The 18,262-nt window shown below is 35.6% G+C and overlaps 1 protein-coding gene across 1 annotated transcript in view; it reads right to left on the bottom strand.

Moving 5' to 3' along the window:
* Positions 1–383: 383 nt before the first annotated feature.
* The window catches only part of LOC130406952 (receptor tyrosine-protein kinase erbB-4-like), a 123,336-nt gene continuing 105,457 nt past the window's right edge, over positions 384–18,262 (bottom strand). Inside the window, exons 21-27 of the mRNA XM_056729547.1 lie at positions 10,111–10,266; positions 9,373–9,448; positions 9,103–9,249; positions 7,384–7,481; positions 7,109–7,279; positions 5,727–6,033; positions 384–5,064 (exon numbers count right to left, since the gene is read on the bottom strand). Coding sequence (XP_056585525.1) covers positions 4,262–5,064; positions 5,727–6,033; positions 7,109–7,279; positions 7,384–7,481; positions 9,103–9,249; positions 9,373–9,448; positions 10,111–10,266 — 1,758 coding nt within the window. The 3' untranslated portion in view covers positions 384–4,261. The remainder of the gene's footprint in view (positions 5,065–5,726; positions 6,034–7,108; positions 7,280–7,383; positions 7,482–9,102; positions 9,250–9,372; positions 9,449–10,110; positions 10,267–18,262) is intronic.

Consider the following 18,262-nt stretch of genomic DNA (forward strand, 5'->3'; position numbering starts at 1 on the left):
GCTGACATACCAAAGCTGTTTCACTAAACAGAAACTTCTTCAAAACTTTGTTTTCGTGGAATTTATGATGTTTTGGATTAAGGTCCAAAAATATTTTTATGCTTCAAGTATGGCAGATGCAGTACTTGGATATAGATTTTTGATGATACACCGATAACAGAAAATATAACCGAATGTGTTATTTCTATTAGGCTATTCGATAAAAAAATAAACAGCATAACTGGCACACAACTAAAATCTAAAAGCTCCCTTTCAATTCTTTTCATTTAAAATCAGCAATAAAATAAAAAATATAAATAAAAAAACATTTAATGTTCATTTCCATAGTTTATACATCTATGGACTTCATGTAACATATCTCACACACATGATATAAACGACACTTTTCAAATTCATTTCATCTTTATTCATATTAAATTGAAAAATATACTTTTTAACAGGATCATGTAACAAATATGGGGACAATATCTCTGTTCAGATGGCATTGGTTTGAGGGAAACAGTACGAGGAATGATCTGAACTATTGAACGTACTGAGTTTTATTTTTGTTTTCATACGTTATGACAGAACAGAACGTAAAATAATTGACACTAACTGTCAATGATCTTAAATACAGAAGTAGGCATTTGGACACATAAGCCACAATCTCCTTTCTAACTTAAATAATAGGCCATCAGTATATTTATATTCAATATATTTAAAGCAATATACAAACAAAATATTTTCTGAAAGTAACTTGTTACGTTATGACTTATTAGTTTATTCAGATTATATTTTATTTAAGTAATTCAAAATAACTAAATAATTTTTTTTAAATATTAAAAAGGAAAAGTTACCAAATGCTTGATGATTCATACGTCTTTCAAAAAAGACTTTAAAAAGTTAGTTTTTATGAATCCAAACTGCAACGAAAGGTTACATTTGATGTTTTGTCATCTAATTCAATAACATTCATACATTCTTAATCATAGATTAGGTGTCCAAATCTTTCCGTTAAGTTCAGAATCCAAAATCGTCCACTCAGGTGTTATTCTTTTATCAACGCTCCAATAATAGCAATTTTCCATATGTCACCATGTCATAAGATCAAAACCAATAAAACTCAAATCATCAAAACAAATGTCTATTAATAAATACGAAAGAAAATACACTCTAAATACAACAGTATTTTGCTTTTAAATTAGGTTGATAAGTAGATAATCGTCTTTTATGTTGTGCTGTAAATCTCGAACAGTCATATTTACAACTATTAAAGAATATTTAGGTAAAGAAGAGAGAAAATGGGCACTTATGGAGAAAGGGCCACGACTAACCATAGAAGCAGCAGGAGTTTAAAATCACACGACAGTGTTTGAGCTACAAAGAAACAAGCCCGAGGATAACGTAACATCACTTGAGTTTAAATCAAACACAAAGATACTGACACAATGTCCAACTGTTACCACAGACAAAACTGAACAAAATCAACAAAACAAAAGTCCTGATGCAACAGTCTCTATATATTTACAGATCATCTTTCATCGCTCTACAAAAATATTATTCACATTTCTTTAGGACACACATAGTAATTATTCTAAATGCTCATGGCTCAGAAATATGGTACATTTACTAAATAGACAAAAATTTTAATGACATATTTTACGGTAGCATTTTCAATCCCGTGTACTGCTCACTACTTGCTATGTCATCAACACAAATTCACTGCGCTTAAAGGAATTGTCTAAGAACAAATTGTTAACAGAAGAATATTTATGTAACGTACGAAAGCCTTGGCAGTCCATAGACATTTTATCGTATCTGTGTACTGTAAATTTGTTAGAATTCCCTGAAGTGCTTCCATTTGTTTACATTTCGAGTTAAAGACATGTAAAATAAAAATATTTAAAGTTAAATATGTTTTAATTAGAATGACTTAGAGCTATTTCAAATAGTGGATAAGGCCATCATAAATCTTTCTGTTTATATTATATCTCAACTAAAAAATCTTGCTCCAAATTTTGTTGTAAGCATAAATCTACAATGACAAAAATGGTTTTCTACTTTCTCCTTGCAAAGACCATCGGTTTCCATTCCTATACAGCACAAACTCTACAAACACATTTAACTTGAATGCACTTTTGGATAAAACCTTCTGCCAAATGCATTGAATGTAAAAGCAACGATAATGTATAACAATGTTATCTGAGCCTGGAGATCAGGTTTTGTAATAATTTGGCAGTTAAAGACTGTTTGGCTGTTGATGCACATTAGCATTTTGCAATAAAGCTCTTAAAATAAAGTGATGTCGCAGAAAAAACCCATTTTGGTTCCCCAAAGAACCATTTGCTGAAGGATTCTTCTGGGGTCATACGGTTCTCATAGACGGTTTTATCGGAGACACCTGCCTGTCCCGCAGCCAACTTCCGGTCTGGCAAGTAGGTAGTAACCTATTTTATTTGATATTAAATTTACATTAATATAGATTTATATTGATATTTTACAATATATGAATGGGATTCCATTACATTAAAACTACTCAACGGTTATTGTTTCTTTGCAGAGATCTACCGGAAGTTAAGTTTTGGCCACATAACGTTTGTTCATGTTGTTGCCGCCGAAACCATATATCTTTTTTACTTTCTTAATAGTTCCTTATGCAACCATTCAGCCAAAAATTGTTCTTTTAGGGCAGGGATTTTTAACCTTTTTGACTCCAAGACCCCCTTGTTGTTTTCAACAATATTCAAAGGACCCGCCTCCCACTCACAAAAACTCCACATTTCTACATAATACATTTTAAAGCTCGACAAATACTGAAAAAAATTCTATTCATTATAAAATGGCAAAATAATAAATATATTAAACATTTAAAATGTATTTTAATGGTTATTTGTGTAATTTTAAAATATTAGTCATCTTGAGGCTAAACATGATTGTATAAAAATACAATCATAAAGTAAAACAACACAGTAGATCGATTAATCAGGGGATTCACAACAAACTTAAAGCCTTCCGAGTTATTTTTTGCACTAAGACATAACAAATACATGATGTACTTTTGAATTTGTCTTTTAACAGTCTTTTACACAATTCACCTGTATTGTAATTCATAACACAGTATAACATGCCCCAAAACATCTGACACATGTAAACTGACTGTGCCAAGTAAAATGTATTTATGTTATGGAATATCGATGAAATGCCCCACGTAAAACGTTTAGCAGCCTTTTTAATAAATAGTAAAGATAATATAAATGTTGTGCCCAAATTCAACTTTCCATATTTGAATTCAATATCAACACCAATAAAACCTAAATTACTAGTAAATAAGTAAATGCATCATGATGATTTGGTAATTTACTGTATGGGAATTTGAAGTTTACCAACTGCTAGCATACAGTATCAACCGATTAAAATGTCCAACATGAGCCTTTATAAACCCACAGGAGCATGAAAGATGAAGTTAAAAATGACAAAAAGGATAATTTAAGTTATCAGACGTCCTTTGTCCGAGCTTTCGAAATGAAAGAAAATGAATGTTAACACCCTGTAAACCCTTCTGTACTGTTCTTTCTGCTGATGAGTTCCCTGTATCTCTCCACAGGTGAATCCCCTGAGTTCTCTTGCTCATCACGGGCAAATAAGCCCATGACTTCCATTGACAATATTGTAGGACTTTGCATTCATTATGAGAAAATACGCTTGCTTTTATCGGCTTTCTGCTCAGCTTGCTGTGTCGAAGAATTAAACTCACACTATTTTGAATGTAACAGTAGTTGTCCCCATAGGGCAGCAGTGTAACCGGTTTAAAATGGCCGAAGTATGCGCTGGAAAAATGTGCGAGTAATGCTGTCAAGAAGTGTGCGCTTATAATCTGATTTAGAGCAGATTTTAAATTTCATTGTTCGTTTAAAATAAAATTTTGATCAAGACATTTATTAAATACATTTTCCACATTTGATCAACCGAGGTGGTTGCCAACGTTGAAACCACCATTTCTACAACTAGCTTCTAAATATACATTTTTGTATCATTGAAGTATTGACTTAATAGAGTTTGGGTTGCTGGCACGATCTTTCGGGGTGAAGTTTGGACAGACCTGGATGGAGTTACCTTCCATGTTGGAGGGCCTCTTTCTTGAACACTTACACATGTAAGTTTTGTGTCCTCCTGTATATTATTTCACAGCTTCTTTCGTTGACCGATGTAGGATAGTGGAAAGACATTAAAGGAAAAGTGCTGGTAAAAGAACCAGGCTCTACAAAGCACGGAGATCCGGTCTTCAGACCACAGTGTTCCTCTGCCGGTACGGAGGAGGAGGCAGGACCGGTCCTGGCTTGGTACCCGACTCGGACACGTACTCTGGGTTTTCCGGCATGGATGACTGAATGCGTCCGTTCTGCTTGTAAAGAAACTTGTTATTGCAAATCATTGTAGAGTCTTGCAAGTTCTGAGGGCTCATCTTGGGTGGAAGGCTGTGCTGCCAATATTCAGGATTGTCAAAGTTATTCCTGTACATCTTGTCCGATAGAATAATGCCGCCCGGTGGCACGGGGTGACCCGGCAGGCCGGACGTGCCGACTTTACGTGTGGCCGCAGATTTTCGCAAATAAAACTGTTGGGGAGAACGATTGGATTTGCTTACTACACAGATCTGATCTGCAGGTGGCGGCAGAGAAGATTTGCTGGTGTGATCATGGATGGCCTGAACCGGCTTGGTATGTTGATCGTTCTGGCTAATTGGTACGGGTTGAACGGTTTGAACCGGCGGTATGGCGAAGTGAACATGCGGTCCGTGGTTGTGGAGATGGGGTCGACCTACTTGTGTGACGTTGGAAACCTGGCTGCTTGGATTGTGGGTTGTCATCTGGAGTGGGATGGAGACTCCGTTTTTTCGTAGCATCTCCTGGGTGGTGTCGATGGTGTTGTTGAACGTGTTGAGGTAAAGAGGCTCGTTTATATACTCGTCTTCGCACTTGGGTTTGCCATCGGTGGTGCTGTGGTAAACCGGGTTGTCTATTGCGTGGAGGTCTTTATTTTTACGCCGGGTAACAAAAGGATTCTCCTCGACCGGATTCAGATGATCTATGGAGGCGGAAGACAAACAACATATTATCATCTGAATTTTACAATGACACTTTAAGTTTGAAACATGAAATTGCAATTTACTTCGGCTGAACACAATGAAAGATATTAGGAATTACGTTCGGAACCAAACAGCTTTGGGGCACTGTTGAATGCGATATCAGAACAAAAGTCGATGATGCCACTGAACTGTTAGGTTCCCACTTCCTTCATAATATCTTCTTTTGTGTTCACAAAACAATGAATTTTATACATGTTTGGAACAACTTCAAGTTGAGTCAAAATGACAGAATCTTCCTTTTGGGTGAACTATCTTTTTAAATAAAGGAGTAGTGTACCTTCAAAATAAAAGTCTGTCATCATTTACACTCTCTTGTCAATTTAAATACTGTTTGACTTTCTTTCTTCTGCGGAACGCAAAAGAAGATATTTTGAAAAATGTCGGTAACAGAACAGCACAGCCACCCATTCACTTCTTTTGTAACCAATGCAAGTGAATGGCGGGCTATTAACAACATTCTTCAAAATATCTTCTTTTGTGTTATGCAGAAGAAAGAAAGTCATATAGGTTTGGAATGACAAGAGGCAGAATAATGACAGAATTTTCATTTGAAGGTGAACTACTCCTTTAAATAAAAGACATAAATAAATGAAGTACATACTGATGGAGCTCTTGTCTTTCATAGGCGACATATAGCCGTTCTCATCTGTATCTCCTCTCTGTTCTTTTTCTCCCAGTAGCACGGTTGGATCTGCACTGTATCGCTGACCGCTGCTGTCCTCCATTGAGTGACCTGTGGTCTGTTTCTTCAAACCTCCGTTGCATTGCTGCCCCTCGACTGTATTCAGACCAGCTCTCTGTATACCAGCAATGACGGAGGGACTACTGCCTGTGGCCAATGCCTCACGAGATCGAGCCTCTGACGCCTCCTCAGGACAAAACGTTCCATCATGATACCCAAACTGGTTCTGATCACAGGAGGAATGTACAATTAACTTCAAAGTTTACATTACATTATAAATGAATCAGGAAAACGATAAAAAGGTGCCGTAGTTGCAAAGTGTAATATAATGATCACGGACACATAGCTATACATTGATTTCCAAATTAGCGGCACACCATGACATGAATACCCATGATTTTTTTTTAAACATTATATAACGTAAAGAATTCAGCACTTGCAAATGTTGCCTTAAGAGATACAATGGTTACAAACTCTCTCTTTCCACCTCACCTACACATGTATTTAGTAACTAAAGATGAATTTTACCAAAAAAACCTATAGATTTATCGATAATATCATCACCGAAAATTATCTTTGGCCATGATGAACGTAATGCCCTAGTCCTAGTCCAAACCAACGGATGATTCTAAGCTTTTTAAACACGCAAGCTCTTTATATTCAAATGGATATTTTGATTATCTCTTAGTGTTTCATCATTCACAAACTATCATTGTTGCCTGGACTGTTCTCTTCACTGTCAGGCCTTAAGTGAAGTCAAACATTTCTCTGTATTCTAAAACTTGAATAAAAAAATCAATGTTTGATGTTTAAAGATTTTCTTTTTCTTTTGGACCCGATGCATTAATCATATATTTTTAGATCAGGCTCTTTTGTACAAATCATACACCGTACACCTTCCAAGCTGTAGATGGCCAGATCTTACGACTGTGTGAGCCAGGACATGGATGCAATTCTGACAGTTCTTTTTTTACATTGGTGAAATAAAACGCTTGGCTATGATCAGCGTCTGCTTTCACACGCTAATAATAAAACAGAAGTTAAAGCACAGCTCCATATTTTCCTTTGTGCTTTAATGCAATACGACTTCATTCCATTACACAGATTTAATCATCTGCAAATGCTAAAAGTTAAAGATATAAAGTCGTATAAAACTGTGTGTAAATTGCAATTTATAGGCGTGTAATTAAATTGAATATTTCTCAGACATAACTCAAAAACTAACAAAACACAGAGTTTTGCTCAAACTGTTGAATTGATTTAAACAAGAATGAAGCTTGTATTTTTTGCAACACACTTACTTGATTCGAGTCGACGTGTGGGCCGGATATGTGGGAAGTGGGATGGGCATGTAAGGAATGAGGAACCAAGTACTCCTCGGCATCCATCAGGTCATCCAGTTCCTCCTCATCCAGAAGACTCTGGAAGAACTTACTGTGGTTGGGGCTGGGCAGCTTCATACGATCGTCCCCCTGAGTAAAACTTCACAGTTAATCTCTTCAATCGTTATTCTCTGTGATTCAGATACTCTTGAATAAAAACTTTGGAATTTAGGTTGAATTTGAGAAAACTGCACCTGTATGACCAGGTATCTCTGAGGGTCTCGAGCCATTCGGCTGAACTCCGCCGCGAGTTCTTTGAATCGAGGCCGACTGTCGGCATCAATCATCCAACCTGGAGGTAAAGACAGACAAACACTGTTCGTGAACAATGAAGCTAGCTCTTTCTTCTATTACTACAATGGGTTTATAAAATTAGCTTTAAAATTATTTGTTTTTTGCGATGGTCATTTATACTTCACATCTAATGTGAGTAAAAATGTTTAAACTTGGACATTTTTAAACTTGCACACATCTCAAAGGCTTATAGAGATCTGTCCCAATGTTCATTTTACTTAAACATGCTGTTCAACTTTCTCATCCATTATGCATATGTTTATAAACCGGTCTCACATATCTAATTTCTTCATTTGATTTCATTTCTGCTCAAATCTGACACATTACACTCGACTAGCAATATAAACTAATCACATATATGAATGTTACTCTCTCTACGGTGATGTAATAGACATACTGAATCAAATGAGAAACAGCAGCTTCCAGTCGAATGTAATTACAACAGAATCTCTTTCACATGCATTTATTATTGACCGTGGCAAATCCCATTGAGCAAGACTGTACAAAGAGCTGAAACACACAGAGAGCACCACAGTTTCTTTCCTTATAAACAGTTAAAACCACCAAGCTTTCCATGGTGCAATTACATCATGTGCTTTGAACATTTATATATGTAGGCATTTACTCAACGATTCAACAATTTTATCCAAAGTGACAAACACAACTTTTCACATAACAGTTAAATACATTACATTACAAAATCAAATCACAGTTATATCAGTGCTCTGCGGTTTATATATAAAAAAAATCTTAAAGAGCAATGCGGAGATTTTAGCGGCATCTAGTGGTAAAGTTGCAAATTGCAACCAACAGCTCACTCCTCCCTTTCAAAAGCATTATGGTAACTGACACGGGACAAACATGTAAGCACGCTTTCGCATCTTTGTCGAAGAAGATTTACACGCCGTTTGTCTGTTTAGGAACAACATGGTGAAAATCATGCAAGAGGATAGAAATAGCTCATTCTAAGGTAATTAAAACATAAAGATTCACTATGAAAGGTCTTCTGGAGATATAGTTATGTATATTATATTGAATTTTTGTCGATAGATCTTCCAAAAAATGACACACTGGGCCTTTAAATCAAGATACATTCATACAAGATACATTAAATGTTGTATGGTGCTTGTATAGATATAAATCTTAGATCATAAATATGTTTGTTGGTGATTGTGTCTTTTAATATAAAAGTCTCATGTATTTTATTTTTCATGTGTGCTCTTGAAGCTTAAAATATATATTTGGCAAGCACAGTGTATTTATTAATTCATTCACTGCTTAAAGTACAGCATGCATGTAAGGCAATGAATAGTTCTTCTAATTCTATTATATTCCATTCACTTATTATAAAGCACAGACTGTATGTCAGCACTAAATGTAGATTTTGTGATCGCTGCTTGCTCAAAACAACACAATTGTCTCTCAGACTTTTTAAATATTTTTTAGCTGTCAGGAGAATGTTAAAAGCGTCTCGGAGGATTGTTCTTATATGATCTCAACCGTCCTCTGTGGGGACAGACCATCTGTTTACAGATTCTTTAGGTTATACTAATCATTTTTAACGACGTGAAAAAATAAAATTGATCTTCATATTGTGTGTGTCTCAGGGTCTCACTCACATTTCACCATCACCATGTAGACGTCTATGGTGCAGATGGGCGGTTGGGGTAAACGCTCGCCCTTCTCAAGGATGTCTGGAATCTCACGGGTGGGAATCCCATCGTAGGGCTTACCTCCAAACGTCATCAACTCCCAAATAGTCACTCCTGGATGAACAAATAAAAAATGCTGTACTACGGTACTACTTATGTCTTTATTTTTTATTATTATTCATTTACTATTAATCTCCATAGCCAAAAATATTATATGATTTATTGTGTACAACTCACCGTAGCTCCAGACATCACTCTGGTGTGTGAACTTCCTGTAGTGAATGCACTCTAACGCCATCCACTTGATGGGCATCTAGGCAAAATGTAAAAAAAAAAAAAATCTTAAAAGGATTGCTCACACAAAAATGAAAATTCTTTCATTTCTATATACATTTCTATATTCAAATCTATATACATTTCTATATTCTGTTGAGCACAAAGAAAGATATTTGGAAGAATGTAAGCAACTAAGATTTCTGGGGCCCACCTGACAACCATTAAAATAACAGTCAAAGGTGCCTCAGAAATTGTTTTATTTTGTGTTCAACAGAACAAACTAAAATTATACCATAATATTTTCTAATTTGGTAGGCAATGGTGCCCCAGAAATCTCAGTTGCAAACATTCTTCCAAATATCAAACAAAGAAAATTATAGAGGTTTGAAACAACTTGGCTGAGTAATTCATGAAAGTATTTTCATTTTTGGGTGAACTATCCCTTTAAATAACCAAAAAACGAATCTGAAATGATCCCAACATTTGATAGACTTTCCTTTCTTTTTAGAAAACAAAATAAGTAATTTTGAAGAACGTTGGAAAGCACTCGCTGACCTTAATTGTATGAACACAAAACCACTGAGTCTTAATTTGTAATCCACAGACAAAAAGAGGCATATACATGTTTTGTACGATAAAAGGGTGAATAAGTGATGACAAAATGTAACGTTTTGAGTGAACTATCCCTTTAACACTAACCTTGCCTCCATCTGCATTGTATTCCTTCTCATCTGTATCCAGCAGTCGGGCGAGGCCGAAGTCAGTGATCTTAATGTGGTTTGGAGATTTCACTAGTACATTACGTGCCGCCAGGTCTCTGTGCACCAGACGCCTCTCCTCCAGGTACATCATACCCTGCAAAACCACACTTTTAACCATAATTATTTCAACCAACAGTGTACAAGTTTCCAGTTGAGAAACAACACAATTAAAGCAGAGTATTGAAGAATTACATTGAAGCTACATTCACCTGCACCTGGCCTCACATCTCCCTCATCTCATGTAGTCCGACGTTATATGAATATATCAAGGACTTTAAATGTGGGCCTGTCAAAACACATACTCTTCCTACAGATAGACTTTAAATTGGGGGGACATCTAATCAAAAATTGATAGCATATACTTATTTCTATTTATCCACGTTCACTCGTTTTATTTCATTGGGTCACTACGTATTAATACTGATCTTCAGATCTGTAGACGTTTGCTTGTGATTTATGGCTTCATGTTAATATTCAATTAAAATGCAACATCCTGGCCTTTGGGAGGACAGAGGAGAACATAGGTGGGCTGCAGGGGGCTGGTAAATCTTTGCATACGCTTGAAGAAAATCACTGAGTTTGAATGATTGTGGTGCATTAGGGTCACGACGGCCCTACAGGATCTTTCTTGACAGCGCTGGGGTGGATTCTCGACCGATGTTTATCAGCAGAACACCAAATAGATAGCCTCAAAGCTAAGACTTTCCATTTTACACCCAAAGCTTTTTAGATTTCTAAGGTCCTACTTTTGTTTAAGGAGTGTCTAACAATAAGTTTACTTACATACAAGGTGTTTGAACACTTTCATTTTCTAATAATAGACAGTTATTGTTACCTTACTTCTTGACTGACTCTCAAATGATTTGTTGGGCGATTCATCTGTCGGATAGTCTGCTGTGATTGGTCTACTGCGTGTAGTTTCGCAAATGGACGAGTAAACTGAAATCAGAATGACTCGTATGCGTTATTCAGAGTCGACTCATTTTTCCCAAGTTGATAATTTGTTATTGGTCCACTTCCGGCTCAATAACTTGGCAGATTGCTTACCATCACACACAGCAACATATTGAACAAAGCACACTGCATGAAATGTAATTTTAAGGAAATTGTTAAGATGTACGGTTTTATCAGTATGTGCATTCTAAGGGAACTGAAACTCTGACCTTTGCACTCCTCCTAATGCAAATTATCATTTTGATGACATTAACTTCATGTGTTTGCAATTGGTGCCTTCTTTCCAAAGAGCTGCCATACCCAGAATTCTGATTTCTCCCAATCATAGCTTGTCTTTCACAGAACGTCATAGAACGATGAGTCATTACAAACATCAAAGTTTAGTTTTTATGGTTTTATTTTTTACTTTTGTTAATTTTGTACCATGTAATTGCTTATTTTCAGGTCAGTTAGTAAGTAACAAAACTGGTCTCCTTACTATGGCTAAAACAAACATTCAATTTTATCATTACATTTGCATTAGAAATAAGAGAAGAAAAATAGCATTAAAAGTAGGAATAGTCAACTAATCGTTCCTGTATATTCGCTCGATTATTTGATCAACAAAAATAATGAGAAAATGTATGTCCTTACTAGGGCTAAAACAAATATTCAACAGGTGCCAATGATAAGAAAAGGCTCAAGGGAGTAATCAAGTGCTATAAATCATTACACACATACATTTTTTTAATTTATTTTACACTGTGTGCGTTCTCATTTACTAAAAAACTATTGACGTTACAACAACCAAAATAACTTTACTTTAAAAAGCCCTAGATTAAGAATCAAAATTTAAAATAATATCTTTTCATCTGGTCTTTGTTGCTGTGTTTTAGAGAATCTGAAAACAGTATCTGAAACTCACACAGAAGTTTAGCAGAATGGCTGTTGAATTATTGCTTTAATCGCCAGAATAGTTGATTAATCATTGCAATAATCACAAGATTATTTACTAATCAAAAATAGAAACAATAAAAAAATCTGCAACTTAGAATCTGAAACTATGAAACTAAAACTCATACAAAAGTTTAGCGGATTGACTGTGAAATAATTGTATTAAATGTCAGAATAGTCGATTTATCGCTCCAATATTCGCTAGATTTATTTACTAGTCAAAGAAAGAAGAAAAATAAATTATTGCCGTTTGGTATCTTCCAAACAGAATTTTAAACAATAAAAAATTCAGATGAATAATAATTGCAACAAACACAATAATTTCAATAAAAACAATATTTAATATCCTAATGACATATCAATGAGTGAATAAAACCACAAGTTCTGGCCTGAGAAAAGGAATGAAGAACATGGAGCATTTAAGAAAATGGAGCATTCAAGCACTCCCTTACAATGTGTGGATTTAAACTTGTGATAAAACAGACCTAAAATGCTTCCTGTTTGAATAACTAAATTAGCATTAACATTGTAAATAAGCAACACTGACAACCCAAATTGACATGAATAACATAGATTTAACAAAAACGAATATGTTTTTAGAGCCCTTGTCCATTTCAGCTGAACCCTCATGAAAACCTAGATTCACATGAACTGTGTCCAAAATAACAGTCTCCCAAGATGCAATCCAATTAGATTCTTCATTCTGAGATCAAGAAAACACATCTACAGGAATTAGTATTCAAACGGCAAGCTTTGCTGCTCCCGGCTTTTAATGTTTCCTTCCAAACAGAAGCTCTCTTTTCCTCCAAAGACATAAACTAGCCAGTGAGAAGCATCTCTTTGTGCGCTGGGTTCGACTGAAGTCAAGATTAAAGCAACAGCAAAACCAAGTCAAAAGCTAGTGTTACAGGTCCGAGCGTTGGCGTGAAGAGCATCCGAGCAGCATCCCTAACCTTTGTTCCCTCGCTTTACGTCTGTGTTATTTAAGGTTAAAGTTTCTCTGGAGAAGAGGAGAGCGGGCGGCTACAGCGCCTGTTGCAACACCCTTTAACCCCTGGCATGGGAAACAACAAATATAACATTCACGCAACCATCTGGGCCCAATTAAAAGAGAGATAGGAAGATGAATCTAGAGAAGAGTTTGACTAAATGAAGGAATTAAACAAAGAAATATGGGATGCACATGGGTGAAGGACAAGACTGTTAGGGGAGAAAACAGTAAATGTTTGGGGAGGTTATTGAACTTTGAACTCTTTGATCTTGAGATGGGTTATTTCGTCACCAGCGCTTTGTCATGAATAATATAGTTTTATACTGCTTTAACATTAATATGCACTGTGTATTTGGTATACTATGAAAAGTATGCACATTTTCTATGCTTAAAAAAATACATTTAGTTAACCCCCAAATCAAACTTGTCATAAGTTATTCAGCAGCACGGTTTTTAAAACATGTCTGCAACTCTCTTTCTGTGGAACCCAAAATAAAATATTTGAGAAATCTCTCAGGGATTTTGTGTTCATTCAATGGACGTCAATGGGGGCCAATGGTGAACGTTCTTCAAATACTTTTGTGTTCTGCAGAAGAAATAAAGTCATACAGGGTTGGAATGACATAACTAATGAAAGCATTTTGTTCTTTGTGGAACTATCCCTTTAAATGAACGTCGGGATTGCATACTATATAGCAGTATGTATCACACAATGTAAGCATTAGCATTTCATACCGCGGAAAACACACAGCACCATCATTTTTCAATGTCTGTTGACATGTGCATGTGTGCAGATAACAGTGTGTACTACATCAAAAAAGAAAATAACATTTTATCTAGGCTGTACGGCTGTTATATAATGTTTTAATACACTTAGCTTGCAGCCCGCAAGAAAGATTGTCTTGCACTCTTGTTGTTTAGGCTTGCTTCATTTTGTTGCAGAAATGGAGGCGTAGCTTGTGGCATTTACGAGTCAATGGTATCTCTCTCGAAACCATGACAGAAACGTGGGCTATTGAAGGGGACATTTTGCTGACTAATGCACGAAACAAACTGCATTTAGGTTTTAGGCAATATATAGCGGCAGAACATTAGTACAGAACATCAGGGCAACACATTTGTTTTTCTGAATTTGCAAAAATGAAAGGGCAACAAAATGGTTCAGTGCAACGGTGGCTTTGCAAGCATTTTATCTAGTTCAATCTTAATAGAATTATTCATTAGTCTTGCATGAGGAATTCATGTTTACAAACTCTCTAGATTGCAAATATACATGCTCGGGTGTGTTGCAATAACAAGACTTCCCGCTGCCTGTAAATCTGACGTGTGGGCATCTCCGGACAACATGGTGAGACAATCTGTAAGAAGCAGCAAGTGTTGTCATGCATCAAGAACAAACACCTACATTTGTTTAGAAATGTTAAAGGTGCTTTTATAGAAAGCAACATGTTAGTGTCTTTAACGGTATGTGTAAAACTTTAAAACTAGCTAGCACAACAAAATTCATAAACATACTTCATTATTTATAAAAAATTAAAACTGCACTTGCCCCTCTGTGTTACTTAAATTATTTTGTGCTGGTGATATTTATAAAAAGTGATTTAGACCCATATTTTTCATAAGCATAAGACCCATATTGTGGGTTTTATACGTTATTTACATTTATTGTGTGTTTTTTATTATGGACCAGCAATGAGATTCAAAGATTTGAAGTTAACCATCTCAGATCTGACACAAATTGACATCTGTAAATGGCAGACATCCACAAACAGATGTAAGATTTAGATACAATGAAGACCGAAAGCAAGAAAGCAAGAAAGCAAGAAATTAAAAAATTAAGAAAGGAAGAAAGAAAGAAACAAAGAAACAAAGAAAAAGAAAGAAAGAAAGAAAGAAAGGAAGGAAGGAAGGAAGGAAGGAAGGAAGGAAGAAAGCAAGCAAGCAAGCAAGAAAGAAACAAAGAAAGGAAGGAAGAAAGAAAGAAAGAAAGAAAGAAAGGAAGAAAGAAAGAAAGGAAGGAAGGAAGGAAGGAATGAAAGAAAGAAAGAAAGAAAGAAAAAGAAAGGAAGGAAGAAAGAATGGAATAAGGAATAAAGGAATAAAGAAAGGAAGGAAGGAAGGAAGGAAGGAAGAAGGTAAGAAAGAAAGAAAGAAAGAAAGAAAGCAAGAAAGAAAGAAACAAAGAAAGGAAGGAAGAAAGAAAGAAAGAAAGAAAGAAAGGAAGAAAGAAAGAAAGGAAGGAAGGAAGGAATGAAAGAAAGAAAGAAAGAAAGAAAGAAAAAGAAAGGAAGGAAGAAAGAATGGAATAAGGAATAAAGGAATAAAGAAAGGAAGGAAGGAAGGAAGGAAGAAGGTAAGTAAGAAAGAAAGAAAGAAAGAAAGAAAGAAAGAAAGTTATAAATAAATATAGAAAACAAGCAAGCAAGAAAGAAACAAAGAAAGGAAGGAAGGAAGAAAGAACAAAAGTAAGAAAGTAAGAAAGAAATATAGAAAGAAAGGAATAAAGATAGGAAGAAAGAAAGAAAGAAAAAGAAAGGAAGGAAGGAAGGAAGAAAGGATGAAAGGAAGAAAGAAAGAAAGAAAGGAATAAAGGAATAAAGGAATAAAGAAAGAAAGAAAGAAAGAAAGAAAGGAAGGAAGGAAGGAAGGAAGAAGGTAAGAAAGAAAGAAAGAAATAACGAAAGTAAAAAAAATATATAGAAAGCAAGCAAGCAAGAAAGAAACAAAGAAAGGAAGGAAGGAAGGAAGGAAGGAAGAAAGAAATATAGAAAGAAAGGAATAAAGATAGGAAGGAAGAAGAAAGAAAGAAAGAAAGAAAGAAAAGAAAGGAAGGAAGGAAGAAAAAATAAAGGAAGAAAGCAAGCAAGCAAGAAAGAAAGGAAGAAAGATAGAAAGGAAGAAAGAAAGAAAGAAAGGAAGGAAGAAGGTAAGAAAGCAAGCAAGCAAGAAAGTAACAAAGAAAGGAAGGAAGGAAGGAAGGAAGGAAGGAAGGAAGGAAGGAAGGAAGGAAGAAAGAAATATAGAAAGAAAGGAATAAAGATAGGAAGGAAGAAAGAAAGAAAGAAAAAGAAAGGAAGGAAGGAAGAAAGAAAGAAAGGAATAAAGGAATAAAGAAAGAAAGAAAGAAAGAAAGGAAGGAAGGAAGGAAGGAAGAAGTTAAGAAAGAAAGAAAGAAAGAAAGAAAGAAAGGAAGAAAGAAAGGAAGGACCGAAGGAAAGAAGGAAGGAAGGAAGGAAAAAAGAAAGATAGGAAGAAGGAAGGAAGGAAGGAAGGACCGAAGGAAAGAAGGAAGGAAGGAAGGAAGGAAAAAAAAGAAAGAGAGGAAGGAAGGAAGAAAGAAAGAAAAAAAATAAAAAAATAAAGGAAGAAGAAAGAAAGATGGCATATGCACACTTGGCTAAATCCCAGAATATCCTATAAAACTGAACTAAAATAATACTAATATTTTGGTGCAGATATTTTAGAGTTGAATGAAGAAGTCTTCCTATGCCCACATCTTCAAACGCAAACATTACTGAATCATTTACAAGCACAGAGCCTGTTCAGCTGCTGGATGCCTGAATTAACTCAGTTCACTCTCGTCTCTGATCAGGACACCCCAGACTCTCCAAATGAATGATCCAATCACACTTTCAATCCCCAAATCCAAACTCCATCCATCTATAATCTCAGCGGATACAGGCGGTAATTAAAGAGTTTCAGGATCTCTTTTTCAAAGCGATCAGAAATGCTGAAAGTGCTTATTCAGCTAGGATGAGATATGAGGTTTGTGAGGTGATGAAACTGTTTAACACTGGTTGTTAGAAGCTCATGTGTTAAGTAGGCCCTAATGAATAATAGACGTTGAATTCTTCGAAAATAATGCACACCCTGAGGTGGTGATGCGCAGCAGAATGGCCTTTACAATGTGCATTATTTTCGAAGAATTCAACGGACTGGAGTCAAAATTATTTTGCTTATTTCACGATTACCACATTCTTCCGATATTTGCTGTCAATATCTTGAAGCTATTTGACCTTGAATGCACTTATGTCCAATAGGACGTTAATTTAACAGGACTAATTTCTTACTGGTCTCATCTCTAGCCGTTGCTTGAGCCTGTATGCAGTTATCAGAGAGCAAGATGAAGACACACAGAACGGCGCATATACATTTGCTTCAGTTTGACAGAAAAGCCACTCATCGATATTTGTTTTCGTCATATTTAACAACCTTGCCATATCAAAAAAAGGAAATAATAGTTGTTTATAGTTCTTTTCATATACTCTTTTTCCTTGCATTATGGATCTAGAGCTTGAATAATGGGGCTTTGTTGTCAAATGTACAAATAAAATATATAAAATAAAAATCAACAAGTGATGTTTTGTACTGATATATTATTTAATATATCAGTTATTATAAAAAGTGTGAGTAACAATTTCAATTTAAGTAATTTATCATATATTTAAACGTTTGTGGGGTCAATATAACCCCATACTAAAATTTGCACATGCAGAATGATCATATGTGCAATGATAAAAGTAGCCGTTTCTAATATATTCAAATTCTGCGGTTTGCTGCCAGAGAAATGCTGGAGATGATTAAAATGTCACACATCATCTGATGAAACACATCGCGTTTGATGCCAACTTAGCCTATAAATACATGATTTTACCCAACGGGAGAGAGAAAATAAGGGCAAGGGTGTATGATGTAAGAAAAAGAACCAAAACCATCTTTTACCCATAAAGCACAGGCTGAACGTCTAGCTTCACATTTACATTTATGCATTTGGCAAACACTCTCATGTCAAGTGATTTAAAGAGCATTCAAGATTTTATCAGTATATGTGCCCCTGATTCAAACCCGTGATCTTTGCGTTGCATGTGCAAATGTGTTAGAATGCTAATCCGTGCTTCACTACTGTATGTCATTAAACAAACTATAATTCAGACGAAACAACATATTGCCAGAAGAATAGAGGACCACGTAAAGCGAATCGAGCAAAAGTGAGGAGATATTGAACAAGCAGCTTTTCAACCCAAATATCAGTGGTGATCTGAAACGTTGCAGGTGCCAGAATCTTTCTCCTCTCTCCTTGGCATCTAACTCTCGGCGCAACCCAGCTGTCATGTTCCTGGTCTGGACGTGAGAAGGAAACAGGTCCAGAAATTCACTGGCAATAGAAGAAGTCTATAGTTTCTCCTAAAGCACAGCAGGACGAGACCATGTG

The sequence above is a fragment of the Triplophysa dalaica genome, chromosome 2 (genome assembly GCF_015846415.1).
Source record: "Triplophysa dalaica isolate WHDGS20190420 chromosome 2, ASM1584641v1, whole genome shotgun sequence".
NCBI classification, from domain to species: domain Eukaryota; kingdom Metazoa; phylum Chordata; class Actinopteri; order Cypriniformes; family Nemacheilidae; genus Triplophysa; species Triplophysa dalaica.